The sequence below is a fragment of the Hippoglossus stenolepis genome, chromosome 6 (assembly GCF_022539355.2).
Source record: "Hippoglossus stenolepis isolate QCI-W04-F060 chromosome 6, HSTE1.2, whole genome shotgun sequence".
Taxonomy (NCBI): domain Eukaryota; kingdom Metazoa; phylum Chordata; class Actinopteri; order Pleuronectiformes; family Pleuronectidae; genus Hippoglossus; species Hippoglossus stenolepis.
The window spans coordinates 17,800,739-17,818,817 of record NC_061488.1 but is presented as its reverse complement, the minus strand read 5'-3'; the positions used below and the strand labels follow the sequence as shown (position 1 = coordinate 17,818,817).

At 41.1% G+C, this 18,079-nt stretch overlaps 1 protein-coding gene across 3 annotated transcripts in view; it reads right to left on the bottom strand.

Moving 5' to 3' along the window:
• LOC118111243 overlaps positions 1-5,231 on the bottom strand; it is a 47,636-nt gene extending 42,405 nt beyond the window's left edge. The window contains exons 1-5 of one of the 3 annotated variants that reach the window (XM_035159673.2): positions 5,128-5,231; positions 4,238-4,280; positions 4,043-4,159; positions 3,148-3,252; positions 649-753 (exon numbers count right to left, since the gene is read on the bottom strand). In XM_035159673.2, coding sequence (XP_035015564.2) covers positions 649-753; positions 3,148-3,252; positions 4,043-4,062 — 230 coding nt within the window. In that variant the 5' untranslated portion in view covers positions 4,063-4,159; positions 4,238-4,280; positions 5,128-5,231. The remainder of the gene's footprint in view (positions 1-648; positions 754-3,147; positions 3,253-4,042; positions 4,160-4,237; positions 4,281-5,127) is intronic. The other 2 variants (XM_035159672.2, XM_035159675.2) reach the window with 2 other exon arrangements.
• Between the last annotated feature and the right edge of the window lie 12,848 nt (positions 5,232-18,079).

Here is an 18,079-nt window from a genome sequence, read left to right as displayed (position 1 = left end):
TGGTTCTCAGCCACTGTTCCATGTCCACCTTGATAATTCCTTCCAAGATGCGATCCACATTTTCATCAAATTGCTGCCATACTGCTCTTTTTATGGACTGGGGCCATTGGATCCTTGGTTTGGCCACTGGAGCACAGGGCAGCCACTGTAGATGGTGATTGGTGGCTCTGTGCATTGCCGGTGGCTGGTGTCGAGGGCTCTGGTAGGCTGTGCACAGCTGAATGCAAATGGAGCTGCCTATTGAGTGCTGGCTCGCACTATATATATATATACATATATATATATATACATATACACACTATATACACTTTATTTGTCACAGCAAAGTTAGAAGAGTTTGTTAAATCTGACATGTCATGTTTGTTCGAACTAACTACATCAAATGTATGAGAAATTTAGGAAAAGAATACATTTTTCTTGCATGAAGTCCATTGTTTTTCCTACCTTGGCTCAGGCTACATCCACACTACTATGTTTTAGTCATAAGGCTTGACTGTGTTATACCTGCCATCTATATAAAACTGAATATCAAGCACCTAAAACGGACAACTTTGGAAATGCAGCAAACAATGAAGCAGTCACCCAAACTCTTTGTGACTTATCCAATCAAACTGTACCACAGCCCTGGCATTACCAACATTATCTCACCTTTGTTGTTTGTCACTGAAGTTGATAAGTTTGCCCATGGAGCTGTCACTTTTCACAGAAACATGGCTGTGTTCAGAAGAGACTGATCCTTCTTCGTCAGAAAACCTTTAACACAAATGGTAGAAATGTTTTTACAATGACAAACATTAACAGCCAAATCATTTAGAGCTCCAATATCTCAATTACAGTCAATGTATATGCACCAGTGTACGTCATTCTGCACAGTCAAGCTCAAACATCCAAGTCACCCTCCACTTCCTCCCTGTCCTCATTATGATTCCTGCACCAGCCACTCTGGAATCCATCGATCCAGCATATTGCAGGAAGTCTGATCTTGTTTGCGGTTTCCAAACAGTGCTATGCTGCTCAGGCTCCATGGCAAGCCCAGCCATCTGCGCAGGTTGCTGCTCATAATGCGCTCAAAACCTTCAACAATGGTCATTGGGATTCATATATGAGCAGAGGCCAGACGATTCTTGGGAGGATACCGTGTTGGTAGACCCAGGCCTTGAACTTTTCAGGGAGTCCAGACCTGTCCCCAGTTCTTAACCATCCTCCCAGGTCGGCACTGGTGGCCTTGATGGATTCAGTGTCCTTCAGGCTGCAGTTGAAGACCTTCCCAAGGCTCTTCACTGTTTCTTCTGTGACGGATGGTATGTGGACCTCTCCCACCCTGAAGCTGAACTTGTCTGTGACTTTCCTCTTTTCAGAAACAAGGGACGGGACTATGCAGGTTTGAAACTCATGCGTCCCCATGACATGAGCTTCTCCAACCCATGAAGGATCCACCGGGCTCCTGGCACTGATGATGATGTCCCCGTCAGGTCATCCATGAAGGCTCTGATAGGTGGCTGCCTCACTCCGGATTTGCTAAAGGGGCGGCACTCTGGTTCTGCTGACTTAACCAGCATGCTCATTGCCAGCGCAAAGAGGGTAACGGAGATGGTACAACCAGTGATTATTCCCACTTGCAGTTGGTGCCAGTCCGATGTCACTTGGCCTGAGAGACGCTCAACCTGAACTCACTGTAGTATCCCAGTATGAGGTCTTTAACCTTCTGGGGTATATGATGTCTCTCCAGTGCAACCTCGACCAACTTGTGGGGTATTGACCCATATGCGTTGGTAAGGTCAGGCAACAGTAAAGCCAGATCTCATTTGCCCTCTTTCGCCTCTCTGATGATCTGCGTCACCACGCCTGTGTGTTCTAGGCAACCAGGGGCCGAGGTATACCTCCCTTCTGTACCGATGTATCAATGTAGTTGTTGCCCAACAGAAAGTCGAAAAGTCTCCTGGTCACAACGCTGAAGAAGATCTTGCTCTCTACGCTGAGAAAGGAGATGATTCAGAACTGATCAATGTTTTCTAACAGCTCTTCTTTTGGGATGAATACCCCCTCAGCATATATCCATGGCTGGGCAATCTTCCCTCTTCTCCAGATCACCTTCAGGGCCCTCCAAAGACAATGCTGCAGCTTCGGACAGTTCTAATAGTACCTGCATGGTACTCCACTCGGTCCAGGTGCTAAGATGGATGTAGCTCTCCTCACCACTTCTTACACTTTACTCAGACAGGGCTCTTAAAGATTAAAATCTGTTGTTGGGTCTGTTTGTGTTATCAGAGCGTTATATAAACCCAGTTGTTGGTCTCTCCTGTTGCCACTGTAGGTGCTCTTGAGGTGGTTGTTTGTGACTTCTGTGGAGCAGGTCAAGCGACCCATTCTTTTCTGGCCCGGGAGCAGCTTAGTCAGCTTGAATAGGTTTGCACAATCCCAAATCACTCAACTGCGATGCTCACTATGATAGTGGCCATGGTTCTCAGCCACTGTTCCATGTCCACCTTGATAATTCCTTCCAAGATGCGATCCACATTTTCATCAAATTGCTGCCATACTGCTCTTTTTATGGACTGGGGCCATTGGATCCTTGGTTTGGCCACTGGAGCACAGGGCAGCCACTGTAGATGGTGATTGGTGGCTCTGTGCATTGCCGGTGGCTGGTGTCGAGGGCTCTGGTAGGCTGTGCACAGCTGAATGCAAATGGAGCTGCCTATTGAGTGCTGGCTCGCACTATATATATATATACATATATATATATATACATATACACACTATATACACTTTATTTGTCACAGCAAAGTTAGAAGAGTTTGTTAAATCTGACATGTCATGTTTGTTCGAACTAACTACATCAAATGTATGAGAAATTTAGGAAAAGAATACATTTTTCTTGCATGAAGTCCATTGTTTTTCCTACCTTGGCTCAGGCTACATCCACACTACTATGTTTTAGTCATAAGGCTTGACTGTGTTATACCTGCCATCTATATAAAACTGAATATCAAGCACCTAAAACGGACAACTTTGGAAATGCAGCTTATGGTTTGAAAAAGGACAGACAGAAAGGGAGATGTAAGTAAACAATGAAGTAGTCACCCAAACTCTTTGTGACTTATCCAATCAAACTGCACCACAGCCCTGGCATTACCAAAATTATCTCACCTTTGTTGTCTGTCACTGAAGTTGATAAGTTTGCCCATGGAGCTGTCACTTTTCACAGAAACATGGCTGGGTTCAGGAGAGACTGATCCTTCTTCGTCAGGAGACCTTTAACACAAATGGTAGAAATGTTTTTACAATGACAGACATTAACAGCCAAATCATTTAGAGCTCCAATATGTCAATTACAGTCAATGTATATGCACCAGTGTACGTCATTCTGCACAGTCAAGCTCAAACATCCAAGTGAAGTAGCAATTATCAAAACACATCTCTGAGTGAAGGATGACACAATGGAAGAATTACTCTCTACTATACACTCAGGCCTGAGATGAGCTTCCAAGACCCCAGCAGAATCTGCTGGACAATTTATGTTTCGATTTTATGCATGTTTGCTCTGATAAAACATGCTGAAAAGTGAATGATTTGTATCTGGCTGTCGGTAGCAACGCCATTTGCCACAGGCAGCTCGAAAAGTTTTGTAAAGATATCAATTTATTGATCAATTAATCTCGAAAATTTTTATCTGAAGATCATTTTGCAGTAACTACACAATCATTAATCTTAATGCATGTAATCAGCATAACCCCACAATCTGCACACTCATACTGCACTCTCCGTCCATCGGAGATGTTGGTTTCTATAGGAGGAGGATGTGATTGGTGATGTCGGCTACCTCCAGATACGTCAACTGCCTACCGATTAGCAAGATTCAAATATAATAGCCAGGACAGTCACTATGCATAATTACCACACAGTGTCAAATTCGAACACTTTGCACTGGTCTATATAAATTCAAGTTGTTATTATTATTTATTATTGCTACCACTAAGGTAAAAGCACTACATTGTGTTGCTTTAATATTTTACTGTGTCCCATTTTAATTAATTGTACTTACTTCTCAGGTGATTGGAACATGGCCTGTCCCCTTGTAGCTGCTGGTTTGAGCCAGCAACTTGTAGAATGTCGTCGACGAATAGTCCTTCAGTTCCTGTGGTTTTTATATCAAGAGAATCTGATTAAAAACTATGAGCCTCATGAATTCAAAATCAGAGGTTAATAATGAATAAAATCAAATGCATAGTGTATGTACCTTGAACTTGTTGTGCACCTTAATTAGGGCTGGGTGATATGGCCTAGAACAAAAATAGCAATATTTTTAGGCTATATTGCGATACAGGATATATATTTTGATATTTTGAAATCTCCTCTAAATCACTGTACAAATTTACAATTCATGAAAGTCCACAGCATTTCCAAAGGTCCCTGAATGCACCTCGTCGGAAGATATCCGCGGACATTTAGGCTTAAAACACGGTGTAAATGACCTGTGTGTTCGCGCGTGCACACACACACACACACACACACACATCCAGTCTCGCTGGAATGAACGCCGTTCACATTCATCATTTGTAAACTGATTCGTTCGGTTCAGCGTTCGCAGAAAATATGAACAAACTGTCAGTAACAGTCTCTGAACTCTCTCTCACTTTCGCTCTCATGCTCAGAGTCTCCCACATCCTGATACAAAAAGTTCACCCTCCCGCCCAACTGGATGGAAGCAGTCTGCCGTGAGAGGGGTATGAGAAGAGAGAAGCGAGACTTAAAGATAACATACATACATCTTGCATACAACACTGAGCTATTAAAATAATTCACAGATTCATGTTAATGTGTATTTAAAGACATTTAAATTTGTGGAAAAAAAATTGGTTGAAAAAAATAATTTAAATTAAAAGAAATATAAAAAATGGTCTAATCAACCAAAAATGTTGACATTTTTGTCGCGACCCCATTTTGTTGAGAAGCTCTGCTCTAAAGGATACAGGCTTTGTGTCCGCACATACTCAGACATGGCAGCATTATTGAATTAGACACACATAAAGTATGTATATGATATATGCCGTCTACTTATCATATATATATATATATATGATAAATATATATGATAAGTAGACGGCATGTAGACGGCATGAATCTTACCATTACAGGTGAAGATATACTTCCATAATACAATGGTATTCACACAGCTTTTGTTTGAATGCAGGTTTCTCTGTCACGATGCCGTCTCTTTCCTGAAAGAGCAGACCAACTGGTCTTTCAGTTTCGTTTTGGTCAATCGACGTCCTTAAAGATACAGTGGTGTGTTTTTTTCTTCTCATATCTTTGGACATAGTACTTCTTAGACCCGGGGTCTTCAACGTTTTTCAGGCCAAGGACCCCCAAACTGATGGAGAGATGGAGCAGGGACCCCCTACTATATATATTGTATAAAATTGTGTTTTATATTAAACTGGGCCTAGTGCCATGTATAAACATAGCTACCCTGTGCATTGTGCATTCAATACTAAGCTATTCAAATAATACACAGGTTCATATATTCATGTTTTTATTATTGTGTGTCGCTGAATGTGTGCATTGCTGACTGAAAGATAACGTCTTCTGCCTCCATTTATCCGTTCGCTACAATATGTTGGATTCATGTTAATGTGTAGTTAAAGACATTTAAATTTGTGGGAAAAAAATTGGTTGAAAAAAATTATTTAAAATAAAAAAAAATATAAACAATTGTCTAATCAACCAATTTCGCGACCCCCCTGCAGTACCTCCGCGGACCCCCTAGGGGTCGCGGACCCCCTGTCGAAGACCTCTGTCTTAGACTACATGTGCACATACCACTTTTAGTGTGCAGTTGTTGTATTTTTAGTAGGCTACTGCAATGTGAATGTCCCATTGTGAAATTATGAACAGAGAGAAGTAAATAAAAACAAAGAATGTCACAAATATTTTTACACACGTATGAAAAACATTTTAAGCAAACATTATTAAACCTGTGAAGCTGAAGTTACAAATGTGTACTTAAAATAGTAACATCTAACTATCCTCTAGGTCTGGGAGTGGCTTTCAGGGGAAACAATGCACAATGGACCAGCTCCCTCCAATAAGGGTTTTGGGGTGAGCCCAGAGCTGGACCACTTGGTCAAGGACAAAAATAATACAAAACAAACAAAAACAAATTAATAAACAATAATAAGTAAGATACCATACTCACAACATCAAAAGCAACTAGTATCCCAGTTGGTCGTGCCTGAATGTCCCTGACTGGTACCGGCTGGGTGGGGCTGAGAGACGAGTGCGAACCCATATGACTCATACGGGGGAGGAAGTACGAAACAAGACGTTTCGATAACATATTTCTTAGAATGGACTGAGTGAAAAAGCCCCCGGAGTGACTGTTTTCATACTTTGAGGGTCCCTACTGACCCCCTTGAAGTAATTACAGATAGTTAAAGCCCAGAAAATGTATTTTACACAATATGGGCCCTTTAAATATCGCCACGCTTTTCCTACAAGATAATTTTATTATTATTATTATTTATTATTATTAGTTTAGTTATTATATTTTGTTGGACATTCCACCTTGTGCTTATTATCATTATTGTTATTAGTATTAATGATATATATATATTTTTGGAATCTCCCTCGCACCCCCACATGGGGTGGTATGGCTCCCTCAAGCTCTGGTCCTCTACCGGAGGCCTGGGAGTTTAAGGGTTCTGCACAGTATCTTAGCTGTTCCTAGGACTCTTCTGCACAGAGGGTTCAGATGTTGTTCCTGGGATCTGCCGGAGCCACTCCTCCAGTCTGGGGGTCACAGCCCCTTAATGCCTCTACTACCACATCGGATTTCACCTTCCACATCTGTTCTATTTAGAATTTCTCCTCTTCTCTGTAAGCCAAGCAAGCTGAGTTTGCTAAAGTAAACCCCCTAAAAGCCAGCAGCACTACCTCAGTGATATGCTGTTGCATGCACTAGCTACTGAACATCTGGCAGACTTCACCTGCCTGAACGCTAAGATGGATCATCCAGTGTTATGTTGCCAGCTGACCTATATGACGGACCCTGCATGCCTGAGCGGTGGGACACAGCCAAGTTCATACCAGAGGTGATTCTCACTTCAAGGGGCAACCCATAAACTGCCTTAGATACACCGTCCTTAATGTAAAGACTGGCCACAGATGAGGACTCAAGTGCAAGACTCTATTCTACAACAGTTTTAGTTTTTTCAAAAGAGTCTTAATAAAGACAGAGGTATAGGCAGTCAGATCAGGCAGAGGTATCAACAGACGAACTGGGTCATACACTCACAAAGCATAAACATTTGAAGAATGCTGGTATACTCACAGAACACTGAAGAGATGAACAGACAGAGAACTGAGGAAAACGTAGAAGTACCACTGGTGAAACTATCGAAGGCAGGGCAGCACAACGGACAGGAAGGCAGACAACAACATCATGGATGCCACTGGATACAGCACTTAATGTATCACATATTATCTCATATTCCAAGTTGCTTCAATCATTTACTAGTCAATTGCTCTCCAGCCTCTGGTAAAATAATCCGTTTTAGTGTGTCCTTGACTAAAGAAGCCCAACTACATATGAACCTGCCTTCTTAGAATTTTTCTGTTCTCTTGTCCTGTGCTGATTCTCTGGAGCTTCTTCAGAATTATTGCTTGTCATTAGTGAGTCCTCATCAAACAGTTCTACAATATACTGTCACTTTTTATTGTTTGGGTGCTGGACGTTGCTTGCAGAGCATTTTTATAAACAGTCTATGGTGCAGAGTGAAGTTAGAAAATTTGATTTAATGCTTTATCACTGTTCACTTGTGAGCTCTATATATAGGTTTGAATGATTCCCTGAACTGGTGTCATTTTTTCATACATTCCATGTCGGTTATTTCAGAGGTTTGTTAAGCAACCAACACAATCTTCAGATCTGTAGTTCTGCTCAGCATTGTAGCAAGGAAACAAATGTTGGTCGCCAGTTTATTCAATTTTATTAACATTGAAGGAAGAAAAATGTCCAAATTGCAATTACCTGGGCCCTTAACAATACACATTCCAATAGTGCATTCTATTCGTGAGGTGTGTGTTCCACAGACAGACAGACAAATATGGAATTAGTAGGTCGATTTAGAACTATCAATGGTCATGTAACATCGGTCTTGCGTGATCTGATCACATGTGGACAGCTATATAGGTTCCCCAGTTCACACCAGTCATTAGAATGTGTCTCATATGTCTCCAGCAACCACTTGTGCTCAGATCTCAAATGCATCCAAACTCTTGGAGGCGTTCACACCTGCACATAGAGCTGTTCACCAGGGATTGGATAACCCAGGATGATGTCATTGACTGAACATTACAGGGCCGACATCCCAGCTCCACTTCTAATCACATTTTATCCTCTCCCTGTTCATGTGTGTGTCCATTTCCCTGCATGTCTAACAGTGATGGGTCCAGGTGTCATTGCTGTTCAGGTGGGACTCATCGCCACTGACCCTAAAATGAAGACAAATCCATGATCTCACATACAGCTGTGTTTCCAGACCATTGTGTGTATTTTGAGAGTCTGTGTGTGCCTTTCAGAATAAAAGCACAGAGCAAGCAGGGTAAATAACTGAGAAGACTCCCCATAGAAATGTAGGAATTTAGTACCTCCTCGATCTCACTCTGTCACGCATCGCTGAGTCGTGAGATCCACATACACACAATGCAAACATACTAAATAACAGACACACACATGACCCTGCAGACCTGTGCTGTGTTTTGTCCAAGACTGTGTGCATGGGGCAGGCGTAGATTGACTGTGTGTGTGTGTGTGTGTGTGTGTGTGTGTGTGTGTGTGTGTCACTGCCTTAACACTGAACACATGGTCAGCACCTGTTCACTGCTCTGCTCCATGTTTTTTCATTACCCGTGCAGTTCACTGAACCCTCACTACAAATACAACCCGATTCACCTCTTCATGCTCCTCCTTCACTCTCCTCTCTTCTCTATATTCTGCCTACCAACAGTAAAAGAGTCATTTTGTGGTGCATGTCCATAAATGTCACTAATGAGTGACAAATGAAAAGGAGACTGGTCAAAACTGATGCAGCAGAGGTCAGGAAATAGCGACTTTCAAAACATTTTCACACCTGAAAGTCCAAACAATGGTTTAGGTCTTTGTTACATTTTTTACATTTGATCCAGTTAGTTAGGGGCGGCTGTGGCTCAGGAGTTAGGAGTTAGAGTGGTCCTTCTCTAACCAGAAGGTTGGCAGTTCAATCACAGTCTTCCCCATTACGAATGTCGAAGTGTACTTTGGCAAGATACTGAACTTCAAGTGTTTTTATTGAAGTGCTTAGAGTAAAAGTATTTCCATTTGGAGAAATGAATGAATGAACTGGTTCAATGTGTTAATTCTGTTTCATTTGCAATGTCATTATGGTATTACTCCCAACAAAATGAACGTCCTGGTGGAATATTATATTGTTGGATTGGATAAACAACAAGCAATCCTTCGAGCCTTTCCTCTTCTACTGTTTAATGCTGTCTCATCTTCCTGCAAATGGTTCCAAAGGTTCGAACCATCCAAAACAGTGTTTTCACAGTTTGTCACACCAAATTTTGGTCCATTGGTGATTGGAGGCACCTTTCACACCTGCTAAAACTGAAAAGTCCCATGATACAGACCAAACCATGTATGAAAGTGCCTTGAATTCCTAATTTGGGTTGAAGTCCTCAATCCCAACATAATCTGTGATGCAGTTTTATTTCTAATGACAAGACACCCCTGTGCCACACCTTTCACACTCTACATTATCTACATGATTACAGATCCCTGGTGTTGAAGAATAAGGAGAGAAGGCCAGAGTGAGAGAGAGAAAGACAAATTGAGACAATTGAGACAAATTGAGACAATTGAGACAAATTGAGACACAGAAATTGAGACAAATTCTGTGTTCGCTTCTGTGTAACATGCGTGAGTATCTGTTACCGTCCAGAATTTCAAATGCAAACACACGTGTAAAACATTAGTACATTTACAGGAGAAAAGAACAATGGACTTATGTTGTGTTGAAACCAGAGTACAGAAGCCCATCAAGCTCATTTTGTACACACATTAACGTTCCCTCTGTGATGACTCCTAATGACTGTTGATTTCCTGACAATTTGTGTAGTACTCTCACAAGGACTGTGTTAGACGTTTCAGGCCATGAACTGCTTCACATCTACAGTGTCCGTCTCTACATCTATACCTGGTTTTGTGATTGAGTACATAAAGTGAAAAATGGGCTAAATCCAACTTCAAAAGGTCACATTTCATAAGAACGTATCTGTTGGTGCAGAGAGCCTGAAGAAGAAGAAAAGTCAGACAAAAGGAGTCACAATTATAATGTCTTGTGAAAACACAAGGCATTTTGATGCTGTATGAAATCAGCCAGAAGAAGTGATTTTGTTTTCTTTCTCGTCACAAAATCAGCCCTCCCACAGAGGTAAACTTTGAGTGGCTACAAGTAAATCACCTTACTGGTGAAAGATAAGAAAAAGCCAAGTGGAAACCCACCGAGACGCCTCCCATTGTGTTGTGAACAGCTGTTTTGAAGCCTCGAGTTTAGTATTTGGGTCAGTGGCAGCCTGGGTTTTTCAAATCAGAAGTGAACATATTTGGATGCATACCAAGCTTTATCATCGTTTTTTCCTCTAAATTTAGTTCATGATTTACAAATTAAACAGACTTGACACTAGTGACTGAGACTGTAAACTCACTCAGAAAAGGTTGAGGTTCTAGAAAAGATGACTTCTTTTTGCAACAACAGGAGTTGCCCTCTGCTGGTCATTTGAGAGATTCAGGGATTTGCGTATTGGCTTCACTTTCCAGACCTACATCCATTTTTATATACAGGCTATGGATATAGTTAATAGTGATGGTCTTAAATAACACAATGTGGGAAATCACATGTCGCTAAAATCCCTCCAATTAAATTTTACTCTGTGCTTTTTCATCCCTTTCTCTCCTCTTTTCATTCTTTCTTCTTTTTCCATCTCTCTGTCCCTCTGCTCTACCTCTCTTCGTCCTTTGTCAAACATTCCCTCCTGTGGACAAAGTGCAGTTAATGAGACAGAGACACAGCACACACACATGGACGTGCTTCCTTGCTGATACACACATTGGATGCTAGACCACAAAGCCATACACACAGACAAAAAGACCAGAATCTTCCTGTGGTCAAGCTTAGCTCAGCAGAGTGTGGAAAAAACAGGAAAGTCTAAAGATACATCACTCACTCAAGCTGGATGAGTTAGTAAGTTCTTTATAATTAAAATGTAATGCATCATCGTTTTTGAGAAAGAGTCAGTGAATTCTTTATGTTTTTATTGTTTTTATGTGTGTTGAATGTAGTTGTTGATTCCAAAGGACATTCATTTGTAAGAATCTTAATGACCCAACTGCATCATTAAAAAGAGTTTGAGTTAAGGCCTATGCAAACGTTGCACATTATTTCCGTGCAGTTAATTTGCAGGCTTTCACATCAGCGACAAAATTTGTACACATCTAACCAATCAGAATGCTTGTTGACAGTGTCGCTGCTTGAAGTGGTAGTAGTAGACAAAGAAGCACTGTCTCCCCTATCCAGTCTGATATAAAGTTTATTTGGTGACTTATTCAATATATTTATCTTTAGCCATTGCTTGTTATAATTGTCTTTAAAAAGGATATAATGTAGGAAGCTCGGATCAAGCAACAGCTGACTCAGCTCATGTCGAAGAAAATGACTGATCCCAATGCACACAGCTGGGATAGTTTACAAACAAACAGGACATTCGTCAATTTGAATACTCAAGAAAAAGCTTTGACCTTGATGCCATCATGTTGTTGATAGCAGGTCATTAACTATTTACAGGTTGGAAAAAAGCAAGAGGAGGTCATGATATCATTATCTAAAGAAATGATCTACACAGTTTCCCCTTTGGAAGAAAAAATATGCTCAATGAATTTCATGAAACCCTGAGGCTCGGACAGAGAGACAGACACAGATCATTTTCTGAGATGCCACAAACGGACACTTACTGAAGCAGAAACAGATTCAGGAGGAGAAAGAGAGACAGTTCAGCCTCCGGCTCAGACTGAGCTGTCAACACGTCTTGTGATCTGATTCACAAACTGACCGACAGTCATCCCTCGGTGCTATAGTGGGACAACAGAAATGAAAAGAAAACCAAATTGGGAATAGAATAAAGCTGCGGTGGCAAATGTACACACATTCTTTTCTCAAGTAGATACTTGTTGTTCAACCTCTGGGCTCAAGTATAAAAGTAGTGGCTCTGAAATGTACTCAAAGTATAAAAGTAAAAATTTCTGCTCTAAGGGCCGGTCAAGAGGCTGTATATGTGCAGAGCAAACTGAAACTCATTTAGTTTCAAGATTTTTTAACTTCAAACACTAACTTCAAATAAAATAAAAACATGTTTTTGTTGTGCGTGATTTGCAACAATAGATGTATGTAAGGAGTAAAAAGTTGTCAGAAAAAAGAAATACTCAAGTGAAGTACAGATACCTGAGAAATCTACTTAAGTATAGTAACAACTTATTTCTACTTTACTACTTCCCTCATCTGCAGTAAAGGTAGCTTGTTGAAATATTATACATCAGTAACCAGGCAGCAGCATTTAAGAGGGAGAAAAAATTATATTTTGACTTTCTCTACAAAAGTGATCACACGAGTGAGTTGTACTTCGATGCTGAGTCATGTGCAGAACAAACTACCTGGACAGTTTCACTGCCAAGATGCTGACAGCACTGAGCTTATCAGAGGGCCGGACCCCAGGTTGGGCTGTGAAATATGGTGTTGTGTGATATTTTACTGCTCCCGCCTTGACTCTGAGGTGAGAGAGGGGGTTTAGAGGATTAAGAGTGACGAATGACCCGGGATTAAAGAGGAGAAGATTCAACTTTAGTCTGAATCATTTCTGTCAAGTGTGAACTGCTCGCTCCAAGTTCATCAGCATCATGATTAAAACTTTGTACCTGTTTGTAAGATTCTGTCACAAAAGGTAGTTTCTGTTTACCTTAATGGAGACTGTAGCCTACTTATATATCCGGGAAAGAAGGATTGGTTGGTATAGGTACTTTTAAGTTCTCCTGATTTGAGTGGACTCTAAATTGTGAATGTGACTGGTGACTTGTTCAGGGTGTTCCCCGCTTCTCGCCACAATGTCATATGGGATCGGCTCCATCCCCCCACGACCCTCAGGGGATAAGCTGTATCCACAGTGGATGGATGGATGGATGGATGATTTGAGTATTTAAAGGTTATAAAGGAGACTAAATAGTACGTTTGGAACATATTATGCAGCATGCAGTAGAGAGGTGGATGTGAAGTTGTTTGGAAAGGAGTGTGTGAGGAAAACGAGAGATCAGGACAGACAGAGTGTGGGTGTCTGATGAGAGAAGTTTCGTTTAGGCAGAAGTGTAATTATCTGATATCTCGGCTCCCATCTCTCAGCCTCCCGTCTCTTTCTGTCTCTCTGTCTGTCTGCTCTGTCTCGTACCTTCCTGCTTTTTCTCTCATGGTATTCAGCTCTCTGTCTGTGTTTTTTCTCTCTTGCTTGTTAATAATACCTTTCTTGTATCTCTTTCATCACCAGCTAGCAACACCCATACCCCTCTCTCTGACCGCTCTCTCTGCCCCATCTCCAGCAGTGAAAGATGACCGGCCATCAGTATGTGAGTGTGTGCGTGCGTGCGTGTAAGCAGACTGATGTAGATGATATGACGATTCAGAAACAAAGGCCCACATTGTGAGGTGCAGGAATCAGACGGCACATCCACCTGACATTCCACAGAGCCTCATGGACTTTGGGTGGAAACATCAACTTGACCCATATAAGCTGCTCAGAGATGCATTTACTCACATTTACAAGAAGGTTTGTGTTATTGTACACAACTAATAATCCAAAACAGAGTTTACACCACGGTAATTCTTCTTGATACTTGATAGATATCATTATCACATCTCTGGATCACCATAAGATTCAGCCTCTCAGCGTTCTTGGTGCCCATTGGCTGTCATCGGACAAGGAATTAGCTTCTGGGGTTAAACGGCCAATATTTTGGTGTTTCCGGTGGAGACAGTTGATATCCTTGCCAAGACTCCCTCTTCATCACACTGTTGACAGCCTGAGTACTTTTTCTTGTTTTTTTTCTAATCATATGAGTCAAATGTTTCTCCACACAAAAATACAATACGTTTTAGGTCCAGACGACATTTTGGCTTATCTCTATTAACAACTATCTGAGATAAGAAGATAATACAATCATATTCACATGCAGAAACTGTTTTCAGAGATTAGACAGTCAGTTATTCTGGTGTGGTCAGGAATACAGTGTGGGGTGGAGCAGATCTGGATGGACACTTGTTGAAACCAGTCTGGATTTAGTCATGTCCAGGACACATGCAACTGAACGGTAAGTTAGAATGAAGCTCTGCTCGGCTTTTGCCAGTGTGTGTGTGTGTGTGTGTGTGTGTGTGTGTGTGTGTTCCCAGGTGCCTGAAAAGGGTTAGAGTGACTAAATGTTTCCAGTGGAAGAATTTAACCTCTGAACTAAAAAGGGAAGTGATTTTCATTTATCAGTATGAAACTGGACACAAACTCACACACACACAAATACTGTCACAAGCAAACACACTAATAAGCACATATGGGAGTTCCACACACACACACACACACACTTATTGGTTGCCATGATGATTCATGAGAACATGGTGTAGGATCATTTCCCTAAAGGCCACACTCTGAACTCTGACCCCTCCAGTGGCAAAAAGTAGTTTAGTTCTCCCTCAGAGAGATCACATCCGTATAGCTGTCCAAGTTTTCTTCTTCTTTCACCTCAGTGTCTCCCATCCATCGCTCCTCACCTTCCGCTCACCTTTACACTTTGCCTTCTCTAACTCTCTTCCAGAGTCTTCATCTCACCCAGCCACTACACCTACACAGAGAGGATGCATACCAAGCAGAATTATGACCTCCTGGAATGTTTTTCACCTTGTCGTCCAGAAATTTATGGCCACTTATTTCCAAAAAGTTAACATGTCATTTCCTGAATCTGCACGTTTTATTTTGATGGATGCTGCAGGTGGATGCTGAGGTGCTGGTGAAACCAGAAGGCTGTGACTCTGAGGCATTAACAGGCAAAGGGAGGGATGGAAAATATCAATTTATTCATCCATTATCTATATAGCTTATCTTTATTGCATGGGGCTGGAGCCATTCCCAGCTGACATTGGGCAAGAGGATGGGGGAAAAGGAGGCTGTGTATGAGAGACAGTTGTGGAGAGGGAGGCAGATCATATGTAGACCAGTGTAGCTTGAGTCAGCTGCCTGAATTAACTTGCATGCATCACTTCATACAGTATACTACTTATTTGTCAATCCAAATATGTTTATATTCTGATACTGGACATAATTTGTCGGGAAAAATGTTTTTGGTTGGATAGAAAAATGTGTACTTTGGCACAAGAGATGGGGGTGCACGTCATGCACGTCCTCGATGCAGTTGGTTTGATGCCACCACAACATTTGAGCCATTTTCAGACATGAACTCCAGAGAATGTCATCAGTTTGCCTTTCACATAAGAACAACTCAGCAGGAGATACTTCACTTTGTTAGGATTGTTGCCAAACGATTTTTTTCGGTTGAGGGGAGGTGCAACAAGCAGAAACTAGATGTAACATACGTAACATAAAGGAGATTACGTGTTTACAGCACATCAACACTAGCGTCTGCCCTTATCATCAAAAGCTGTCTTGACATGTTTTGTGTCTTCTACGTGTTGTATCCTCTTTTTCATCCTGAGATATTTGTGTTCTTTGTTTTTGCATCGGTCACATGTTTGAAATGTCATCAATACGCTCAAACGTTTCAGGTGAATCCTCTGGAGGATCTCCTGCTGTGTTGTCCCATGGGCTCAATCGGACATTATCTGGAGTTTTTACTAGGTGGCTGGTAGGAGACAATCTGGAGCCTCATTTGTCACATACAGCCCCTCTGGAGAATGTCAGGAGATTATCAGGAGTTCAGTGCATGTCTAAAAACGGCTGTGAAGGGTTTATTATTCAAATAAATTAATCAGGTCCCAACATAAACATTAGCATAAAAATGTTAACTGTGCATTCATTATGATCAATGCGTCTTATTAATTGCCACTTTAAACCGTTGACAAAAATACTGATTATAAAAACCTGACTTTCTATGTGAACACACAAAAAAACACACTTCTGTTTCCCTTCTTAGTCCTTCAATCTGTTTCTAACAGTATCTGCTGCTCACGTCTAATTAAGTAATTTGTCCACTGGCTGTCATTATCCACTATTATTCAAACTAGTCCCAATCCCTTCTGGTTATTGCTTTTCTTTTCCTTATCAGTTGAAGCCTAATAATAAATACAGTAAATACACAAACTAGCAGCTAAGCAGCGCCTCATAATCTCCAATAACCATTAACAGCTGAAACCAGCTTAGCTGCAGTTATTAGGGAGGAGAGGAAGGAAAGAGAGGGGGTGAAAGAAGGAAAAGAAGGAAGGACAGAGAGAAAGCTAAACAAACTGCTGACATTCCTCTTCTTCTCCCACTCTTTTCTTTTATCCCCCTTCTTCCTCTGTGTCCTTTTCCTCCTATCCTAAACCTCATCCCTATGTCTTCAGCACGCCCGAAGGACCCATAATGAAATATAGACTGGATAAATAATCAGATCTGCCCATAATTACACTGAAAAAATCCCAAAATACACAAATTCCCACCTACACATGCGCACACACATATCTGTGTTTTCCCATCTCTGGACATATGATTAGGTTACAGGCAGATATGCAAGTGCAAACACGTGCACACTCTCATGCACTCGATATACACTCCTTCTAACACTTTCTCAAATGACTGCCTCACTGTCAGCACCTACTCTTATTCAGCACTCAGATGTTGAAAGTAAATGTCATTTGTTTGTAGTGGGAAAATATTTCCACTTATCTTTCCGTTTTAACATGCAACACAACTGAATTGTATTTGTCTGTTTTTATTGATACTATAAACAGTAGACAACACATCTGTGCACTATTTCATTAAATCGTATTAAATGAAAAGCAACATGCGATGACTGATCCGTCAGAGCTGGCAGAATGAGAGGATGAGATGCGCCAGTGCGTGCAGAGTGTGTGAACGTGTTTTCATGGTGTGAAATGATGACATTGTTGAAAGCTCTGCATATGGTATGAGGGCCGGTCCACTTTTAGCCAAGCGAGGGTGTGAAAAATAGCCAAGCCTGCTACTTAACACTAATGGACTCATCCATTACAACCTTGTGAAAACACAGTGCAAGTGTCTAACATTAGCATTGGTGTGTGTGACCAGAAAGTGATTGTCAAAATGATGGATGAATGTTTTCATGTGTGTGTGCATGCTTTTACACCTGCGTTGTGAGTGAGTATGGCCACAATTATTCCATTGTTTCCCCTGTTAATAAACCAGACAAAGTGCAGGAAGTCACATTAGCACAACAGCAATTCAGAATCCTGCGGCAAACGTATGAAACAGAACTTTGCTGTAAAAATATGCACAGTGCAGAAATACATCAAATAAAGGTTAATTCAATATTTAACAATAAAATGGGACCATTTAGAGTGAATTTATAATCTTGAAGAAAAAGTTAATCCTACAAAATGTTACAACTCTTCTCCACGGCTCACTGAAACCCACCGAGAAGTAAAACAAGGTTCAAAATTGGCACCTGTAAAATTACATATTGGCAAACGGAAAAAATGAGGCAGGTTGCTGAAATAGGCCAACTGCACTACAAAATCCTCACTTTAAGGCATAGTGTTGTTTCCAGTGACAGTTTCCGATGCATCATCTCACCGAACATTTGTGTTTTCTTTTCATGTATTTTACAGAAAAGGGTATGAAGTCTTCTCTGTATTTTTCAACTCCAGTGACATTGATAAAGTGTTGATGATCAAAATGTGCTGCCGATAGTAAGATGTTTGAAACTAAAATGTTGACATAATATTGAATAATGATCAACTCGCTCCCTCTGAGCGATACCTCT